We start from the raw sequence: 10,000 nt of genomic DNA on the forward strand, positions 1-10,000 counted from the left end.
TCACTGAATTTGTATGTATATATATATATATATATTTGTATGTATATATATATATATATATATATATATATATATATATATATATATATATATATATATATATATTGAGAAAGATTATTTACAATTATTTTCGTGAGAATACCTTTAATCGCTGAGTTTATTTATTGAGAAAGATTATTTAAAATGATTTTAAGAGAATACCTTTAATTGCTGTATTAATATATTGAGAAAGATTATTTAAAATGATTTTTATGAGAATATTTTTTAATTTATGTATTTATATATTGAGAAAGATGATTTTAAATGATTTTTTATGAGAATTCCTTTAATTGCTGCATTTATATATTGAGAAAGATTATTCAAAATGATTTTTTATAAAAGATTACTGAAATTATTTTCATGAGACTACTTTAAAATCACTGTATTTATATATTGAGAAAGATTATTTAAAATGATTTTTTGAGAATACCTTTAATGACTGAATTTATATGTTGAGAAAGATTATTTAAAATTATTTTTGTGAGAATACGTTCAATTGCTTGATGTATATATTGAGAAAGAATATTTAAAATGATTTTTAAGAGAATACATTTAGTCTGTATTTATATGTTCAGAAAGATTATTTGAAATGATTTTTATGAGAATACCATTAATTGCTGTATTTATATATATTGAGAAAGATTATGTAAATTATTTTGGTGGGAATACTTTCAATCGCTGTTTGTATATATTGAGAAAGATTATTTAAAATAATTTTTATGAGAACACTTTCAGTATCTATATTTATTTATTAAGAATGATTATTTAAAATGTTTTTATCAAGAACATTTTGAAATTGCTGTATTTATATGTTGACAAAGATTATTTTAAATGATTTTTATGAACATATTTTTTAATTGCTGTATTTATATATTGAGAAAGATTATTTGAAAATATTTTTTTGAGAATTCTTTCAATCACTGAACTTATAAATTGAGAAAGATGATTTAAAATGATTTTTATGAGAATACCTTTAATTGCTGTATTTATTTATTGAGAAAGATTATTTGAAATTACTTTTGTGAGAATACTTTCAATCCCTGTATGGATATATTGAGAAAGGTTATTTGAAATTTTGTATTATGAGAATACCCTTAATTGCTGTATTTTTATATTGAGAAAGATTATTTGAAATTATTTTTTGTGAGAATACTTTCAATCATTGGATGTATATGTTAAGAAAGATGATTTACAATGATTGTTCTGAGAATATTTTTAATTACTGAACTTATATATTGAGAAAGATCATTTAAAATGATTTTTTGAGAGAATACCTTTAATCGCTGTATTTATATAATGTGAAAGATTATTTAAAATGATTTTTGTGAGAATACCTTTAATCACTGAATTTATATATATTGAGAAAGATTATTTATAATTATTTTCGTGAGAATACCTTTAATCGCTGAGTTTATATATTGAGAAAGATTATTTAAAATGATTTTTATCAGAATATCTTTAATTGCTGTATTTATATATTGAGAAAGATTATTTGAAATTATTTTTGTGTGAATAATATCAATCACTTGATGTATATATTGAAAAATATTATTTAAAATGATTTTTTAGGAGAATATTTTTTAATTGCTGTATTTATATATTGAGAAAGATTATTTAAAATGATTTTATGAGAATATTTTTTAATTGCTGTATTTATATATTGAGAAAGATAATTTCAACTGATTTTTGTGAGAATACCTTTCATCTCTGAATTTACGTGATGAGAAAGATTATTTAAAATTATTTTCCATCATCGGAGAGAGACCTATTACTTCTGCTCCATCTGGAATAGATTGTGATTATTAATTCGTTATTTTATGTGTTGTACTTCTCATTAGTTTCGTTTTCTCATGCTTACTCAAATATTTTGTCCCTTCTCTCTTTTGCCCTTCTCTTTGTTGCCATATTTGTGTTATACCACTCTTTAATTGTTTTTCTACAAGGTGTAAATATTTTATCTTTGTATTTTCCAATTATGGAGTCTATTACACATGCTCTCTAATGCTGCCTGCTGCTCTCTATTACAGATGGGTTTATGTGACCTTTATTTTTTTATCACCTCTCTTTTATTGATGATCACTCTGTGCTTTCATTCCATCCTGTGCAAGCCTCTCCAGGATTTGTGTTCTTCCAGTAACCCCTCTTCCTCAGTGTTATTCTTCCAAAGTCCAGGCTTACTGCTCACTCCTATTTCTTTATTTCTCTTTTCTCCCATTTGTGGAACTCCCTTCGTGATTCAATTCAATCACACTTCTCTTCATGACATCGGGTGAGCAGTAAACCACCATCTCGTATCATCTTCCATACCTACTTGTGATCTTGTCTATGCCATTAATCCAACCTAACCAAATCCTCTTACTGACAATGGATGGAATCGACGGAGCATTGATTGATGTATGCTAACTGCTGTGGGAAGCAAGGAGAAGCTGATGTTTCATGCATTTCCCCTCAAGGTCTATGCGAGAGCTAAAATAAAGGAAAGATGGGCTAAATATTTTGTTCAAAAAATATGCATTTTTTCCGTACTTGTGACCCATGTATAGTCCAGCTGTCCCCAGCCACCTTCCTCTCCAGATCCGATGGCTTGCAGTGCCAATGTCAGCTTTTTCCTGTGCAATGGCTGCTTCAAGCCCAGCTCCTGCCCAACAGGTACACAATTCAGCATCTGTCTATCTGTAGACCTATCAGATGTCTCTCTCCCCTAAATATCGACCTATATTTTCCAGTTGTTGCCTGGCACTCACTCTCTCCAGTTCCTGAGGCGATGCTTGAAGCAGCGTTTGCCCAGAGTCGATCCACTGCCGTGCGAGTCGAACGTACATTCCTAATCCCAGGTCGTGTAGCCAGGCACAGACCTGCTCAGTGGTCCAGGTAGTAAAACCTCCTAAAGATTCCCTGAAGAACAACATGAAGCACACTTATAATGAATCACATGGATATTATTCCCTATTTATGAGTTTATTGTCAGATTACCACTAAGTCACGGCAATGCAAGCTTGGCTCTGAATCAGTATTGTCAGGAGGCCACCAAACTTGCACCGATTGAGCAAGATTGTTGACATAAGCAGGTGTAACATAGTCTTATCCCATCAGTAAAATGTGCCTACTGCTTGTGCGTTTGAAAGGCTGATATAATCACATGATCTTTAGTTTATACAAGTGTGATTTTTAGTTCAACACTTTTGAGTTGGTCACCCCCTTGAAGTCTTTGTGTGTGTCTTTGTCTTGATCAGGCACATCAATTCCTAAGCTTTTGGTTTATATGCATTTGTGTCATCAGATCAATGGAAGGCTGGGTCCTGTGGACTGATTGACATTGGGATAGATCAGTTGGCAGTGTACTTGTCTCTGATCTCTCATCTGGCTTCAATCCTCAATGAAGTTGGATGTAAAAAAAATTGCACTTCTGTTGCAATGCTAACAGGGAGCACTGTGTCTTGCAACACTGTATATCGGATGAGGAAGTAAAGCTGACTGAACCATCTGCACTTCAATTATGGAATGTTTAAAATCCTATATGTAGTGCCATTCATGGAGAGGAGTGTGCCAGTACCTTGTAAGTGTGTTTGTCATTAAACCCATGCATTAACGTAATAATATGTAATGGTAATAAATATTACAGATTAGCTTGTATTCTGATATGGTTTCCTTTGACTATATGTTAGAGCCTAGAGGTTCGACTTTTCTGGAAATCTATGGGGATACTTCAATGGCTCTGAATTAGAATGGGTCCCGATGAATGAGGGTTTAAACTTGACCCATACACAGGACATTTAAAGTCTGTTTTGGTTTGTCATCCCAATGATACTGTTATGGTTTTGGAAGTCCCGGGGAGACACATCCAACACATAGGGGTTCCCTAGTGTAGTTGTATCTGGAGCAATTTTAATGAGCTTACTTAACCCTCCGCTTCATACTGGTGGAAGGGAAATATGCATTGTGATTGTAGTTGTAGCTATCCCCATTGTTCTCTTCCTTCCTTATTCTCCAACTCCGTACTGTGCTGTGACATCCCTCATCCTTCAAACAGGCAGGCTGCCACCTCTTTACTCTCTTAAGACCTTGAAAAAAAATTGCAATATGGTCAAACACTTGGAATGTGTTTTTCAATCCTGACAAATCTCACACTCTCACTATCTTTCTCCGAAGGACCGTCTGACAAACCCTCCCATCTACTTTCTTAATAATCCTCTTGAGGAGTCTCCTGAGGAGTTATTGAGGAGTTCAGTCATTCAAATTCCTGGGTCTCACTGTCAGCCTTGATCTGTCTTTGGCAAATCACATTTTAATGGTGGCCTCCAAAGCCAGTCACTGACTGGCCATCCTCCATTGTGCAAAGGCCTTCATTGGCACACCTGAACTCATATCCACCTACAAGGCCTTAATCTGCAGCTTGATGGAGAACTGCTCTGCCCTTTGGGCTGGCTCACCTGCCTCACATCTTGCTCAGCTTGATGATGTGGAAACCAAGGCCTTCAAGATCATTGTAATCTCCTGTGCTGAAGCTGAGTCTACAGGTCTATCACTTCGCCATCGCAGACAGTTCGGTGGTCTCTCTGCTCCTTTCTGGTCTTGCACTCTCTGGCTCTTCCCATGCTTTGTACACCCCCCACCCCCCAGGTTTCTGCAGGGTTCACATGGTTCACCATCCACCCTCATCTGGCAAAACTATCTAAATCCAGGATCACGACCTAAATATACCTAAATCCAGGATAAAACTACAGAAATCCCAGATCGCTATGTAACACTACCTATATCCAGCACACACCATACCTCTCATCTGCACTTCTCACTCACCTGCACCAAACACCCTGTTTGTTTCCACGTGAGCCATCTAGCTCATGTATGCCTGAGGCGGGGGATGACAAATGCCCCACGTACTTCACAATCTCTCTATTAACCTTTCTTCTATCCTTTTCCCGGAATGATTGAGGCGCGTGTGTGTGTGGATTTGTGAAAAGATTACTGAATTAATGGACTTCTGTGTTTGGGGTAAGATCTTTCTTTGTGACACTGTTTTCGCTTTGTAAGTACCTGTTTTGCTTTGTGTATGCATGCCTTTGCCAAATCTTTCATAAACTGTTTCCAACCTGTCCGATTGTCTTTTTCTCCATTGATTAAACAGAGTATGTAAATAGTGGATGGGAGTTCTGCCACGCGGTTTTGTTATGGTCAGTGATGAGCCAACGTCCCACTTACGGTATCGCTCGAACGTTCTTGATTGACATTCGTGGAGCATTGAGAGCACGGTTCCCTATCTGAGGGGATAAATTTGCCAGGAAGGAAACGCGGGAATTGGATGTGACGACCTTTCCGAAATTAATTCTTTCAGACGTTGCTTAGCAACCTGTCATGCCATGAAGTTATCTGCGGCTCAACGGCTTCAAAGTCATAGGTCTGGAAGCGGGTCTGAGAAGCCCCCTCGCAACCCAGACCGTCCGAATCCATAAAAATACATCCCTGGGTAACGAAGTCTCTTTGCTTGTCTGCCTCCTCCCCTCCCTCCAAGTACTCATCAACCAACTTGTGCAGCATGCTAGGGAGGTTCTCACTTGGTTAGGGACAGTGGTGCATCTTGTGACGGCATCCCTTCAAGGCCCAGAAAATCACTGTCGCACCCCACTGAGAAAGTCTCATCAGGAAGCAGGTTATTGAGTCCAACTGATTGTGTTCTGCGAAGCCTAAAGATAAACACAAGGGAAAGAGTAACATTTCAACATGAACTCTGACTCAGAAATGGAATAAAGGCTTAAATTGTCAGCCTGGAGACCCTTTTCACTTTAAAGAGCACATTACACACATTACTAACAACAACCCCAAAAACAAAATTAAAGAATATTATTTCATGATATTGATTTGAACAAATGCATTATTAGGTTGAAATTATAACACAAGTCAGACATATGGCCATTGCCACTGTCACAAGAACCAAAGTTCTTTGATTGATTGATGTCCAACTGGCAGTCTGGTGTAGTTCAAACTTGAGTTTATTGGCAAGGTGAATACAAAGCAACACACCTGCACTGCACTGCACTGCAAATGGTGATTGGCTCTTCTCTCCACTCAAGTGGCCCTGCTTTGTTACTTTTATACAAACCAGAGATGTCAATATAAGTCATTGAGGGCAATTCTCAGTCACTGCAGTATTACTTCAACTTGTGGTGCTCGGTGCCTATTTACTTATAAAACCAGTAAAGTACAAGCTATCAAGGAAATAAGGCACAGGGCTTCATTTATTGCCATGTATGTTCTGAAAAGCTGTTTCATTTATATGGTTGACTCATTTTGCTTTGTTTCCAAGCAAAAACTAATTTACGTTGAATTTACTTCTCATATCTAGTGTACAGACTTGAAAATATGTACACGAGACGAGTCAGGAACCTCAGTTTATGTTTAAATGGTTTACATGTCAAACCAAAGCATTCAATGTGGAAGGGGAAAGGATATTTGAATAATTTACTTGCATATTTATTATATACACTAAAATGAAACATCACTTATTGACGTAAATTGACTTAAAAATACGTACGTTTTGTTTTCCTTTTAACAAGTCATGACATAATTTACAATTCTTGATTAAGTTGAAATAATCAGTCAAATGACATTTAAATCATAAAAAAAAAAATTTTTATTGGGTCGGGACTTACACAGTGCTACCAATCAGGGGCCAAGTTTCCCCTGCTAGAAATGTTCAAGGTTTAAATAAAGTTGTTTCCCACATTGGTAAGACTGGTGCTTGCCGCTTGAACGTAGTGTGTTGTCTGGAGAGTGGACAATCCCTTTAACCATATATATATATATATATATATATATATATATATATATATATATATATATATATATATATATATATATATTGGATTCGCAAGATATTCCTTATTGTCGGGTTTTCCGTGTGTGTGTGTGTGTGTGTGTGTGTGTGTGTGTGTGTGTGTGTGTGCGTGTGTGTGTGTGTGTGTGTGTGCGTGTGTGCGTCTGTGTGTGCGTGTGTGTGTGCGTGTGTGTGTGTGTGTGTGTGTGTGTGTGTGTGTGTGTGTGTGTGTGTGTGTGTGTGTGTGTGTGTGTGTGTCTGCAACGCGAGGCTCCACAGCACAAACCAGCAAACCGATTTCGAAGAAACTTGGCGAACATGTGCCATATGGAATTGGAGTGTGCACGTTTGAGTTTCGTTGCTAAGCAACCACCCGTTGCTATGCAGCGGCCGAAAAACTGCGTTCACTATTTTCAATACTTGTCCTACAGTTTTGAATGTGGAGAAACGAGACTTCAGAATTAAACACTTCGAGATATTTAGAAAATTTTACTTGAGCCGATTTTTGATTTAGGTCTTATTTTTCAAATGGTAGTCGTTCAAAAATAGGGTGTCTATTTACCGTCATTTTTTAGGAGGAGTGCCAGTTGGCAAAATACGCAATAGGAAAAATCTTTCCAGGCAGAGGAACAATTGTATGTGAACCAATACGTCTTGGCAATGAATCTTCGTCGGTGGATCGGTCAGAATGAAAAGCATCGTATCCAGCACTTCGATTCTAGCGAATCCCTCATCACCTACATGTATATATATATATATATATATATATATATATATATATATATATATATATATATATATATATAAATATATATATATATATAAATATATATATATATATATATATATATATATATATATATATATATATATATATATATATATATATTTTGTGGGCCAGGGGTCGGTGTTGAGAACGACCACTCGGTGGGGGAGGTTACTTCGTCTCCCGCCAACCTCCTGGAATTGTCCGCCATCACTCGGATAACTCCGCGAGCCGGCGGGTCGTTTTAACCGACTGTGGAACGCCAATATCTCGACCGCATCACGTAGGGTTATTTTGGCTAGATCCAATGTACCGAAGTAACCAGGCGGTCTCGGCTACCGGGGATCCACGCCTTCGGAACGCCTTGCCAAACCAGATTCACTCTACCAGTAGCGGTAAAATTACACCTAGCGACTACCACTCTGCCACCTACCTTTTCGGCTCGGATGCAGTCGAGCGGGCCTGCCCAAGATGTCCTGGCTAGAATTGTCCAATTACCGGGGATAAAACACCGCCTAAATTCAGATCCGAACCATGCTAGACCAATTCAAGAAAGGACGGAAACGAACTGGGGACATTTCTACAATTATTTATTTATAATAAAAAGACACAGGGAAGACATAACGCGGATATGCAAGTAATATTTACAATGATCAAAAACAAACTTAAACAGTTTCTACTTATAAGACGGGCCCACACGCAGACACACACACAAATGAAAATAAAACCAGAGTTCTTTATTGGACCCTCACAGCTGAGGAGACGAGCTGGGGGTCAGAGTTCAGCTGGATACCTGACCGTCGGAGGAAGGGGGTGCTCCGTGGTGCGGCACCTGACAATGGTCGTTGGTTTTGTCCCCAGTCGCACGTGTGGGACTCGTGGTTCTTTGCCGAGCTCGGGTGGTGAATGGCGGGCTCCACGGAGGGGGGTCAGGGTCGCTCTTTCCTTTCCTTGTAGAGGGCCAGCAGGGACACGTTCGCCGCCTTCACGACCTTCTGCTCAACCCTCCGCTTCAAAAGAACTGCACGTTCAACAACAACCCTCAGAGCCCTATCTAAAACCTTGTCAGAAACCCGTGGGTAACTTCCTCCAAGACCCTTCTTCCTCACTTGACTCTCAACCACCACAACCCTGTCAAAAACCTCAGAACAACCTTCGTAACAACCGCTTCGTAACAACAAATACAACCCCCCAAAAAAACCACCGCCTCTGAGAATGCTCGGGAATTTATGGACCTCCCTCAATGGGGCGGGGCTCGCTTGAACAGACCTCACTCCCCGCCATGATTAGGCAGGCTCCCATGGACTCACCCTTCCTGGGCGGGGTTTCGGCCCTTGCAGGGAAACCCCACCCACTCTTCCACATGGGTTCGTACTTGTCGAGCAACAGTATCAATGTTGCAAAGGTCGTCATGAAAGAGTTACAGCGTTTGTGGGAGCCGAGAAACCGGAACCGCGAGATCTTGCCTTGGCACGTCAGGGTGCGAGAAGGCAGCTGGTTGGTGGTGGATCTTGATGGGCCGAGGGGTCATGCAGATGGGATGGTTGTTAGATGGCTTGTTAGATGTAATAACCTAACTAAAATAAATCGCAACGCACACCTTTGATTTTCCCACTAGACAAAAGGAAGGGGATCTGACTACACACATACTTAATAACATAACTGACTTTTGGGACATCTGTATGTTGAATGCATATGGTTTCCAGATCCGTAACAATATATACATATGGAAACATATATGCAAAGGCATGCATATATGTATGTATGTATGTATGTATGTATGTATGTATGTATGTATGTATGTATGTATGTATGTATGTATGTATGTATGTATGTGTGTGTGTGTGTGTGTGTGTGTGTGTGTATGTGTGTATGTGTGTATGTGTGTGTGTGTGTGTGTGTGTGTGTGTGTGTGTGTGTGTGTGTGTGTGTGTGTGTGTGTGTGTGTGTGTGCGCGCGCGCGTGCGTGCGCCTGCCTGTTTGTCATCAATTTCTGATGATCCAGATAATTCTATTTCAGGCATACAGAGAGCTATGAATGGTGCTCAAGGTGCAAACCTTACTTTCCAAAGAGTCGCCGGATAGCTTTTCCTTTCTTCTTCGCATCCATGCTTGTAGAAATCGTAGAGCAGGAGAAGACTGGACCCTGGACTTGTCCTCTGCTGTCTTTTGACCTGTTCAGCTGATGGAATGCTCTTGGTTCACCTGGTGGTTAATGTAAGAATGAGATGATGTAGAATAGACCCCAAACACCAAAGTTATGGTCACAAGAAACCATAATCGGACATATTACTGAGGGCTAAGGTACAGAAATTGGATGAAATGTCAAGGACAATGTTGTACATCATATGCTTGGGAGCAGGCAGTTTGGGGGCACCTTAAGT

The 10,000-nt window shown here is 38.6% G+C and overlaps 1 protein-coding gene across 8 annotated transcripts in view; it reads right to left on the reverse strand.

Annotated features, from left to right (window-relative positions):
* The window catches only part of LOC147025940 (liprin-beta-1-like), a 129,920-nt gene that overhangs the window by 43,704 nt on the left and 76,216 nt on the right, over positions 1 to 10,000 (reverse strand). For all 8 annotated transcript variants that reach the window (XM_085880863.1, XM_085880864.1, XM_085880858.1 and 5 more), the window contains 4 exons: positions 9,680 to 9,821; positions 5,592 to 5,720; positions 2,784 to 2,934; positions 2,566 to 2,677 (listed from right to left, as the gene is read on the reverse strand). In XM_085880863.1, coding sequence (XP_085736989.1) covers positions 2,566 to 2,677; positions 2,784 to 2,934; positions 5,592 to 5,720; positions 9,680 to 9,821 — 534 coding nt within the window. The remainder of the gene's footprint in view (positions 1 to 2,565; positions 2,678 to 2,783; positions 2,935 to 5,591; positions 5,721 to 9,679; positions 9,822 to 10,000) is intronic.

Source organism: Eptatretus burgeri, chromosome 5 (assembly GCF_056783735.1).
Source record: "Eptatretus burgeri isolate ZD-2024b chromosome 5, Ebu_testis_v1, whole genome shotgun sequence".
Classification (NCBI taxonomy): Eukaryota; Metazoa; Chordata; class Myxini; order Myxiniformes; family Myxinidae; genus Eptatretus; species Eptatretus burgeri.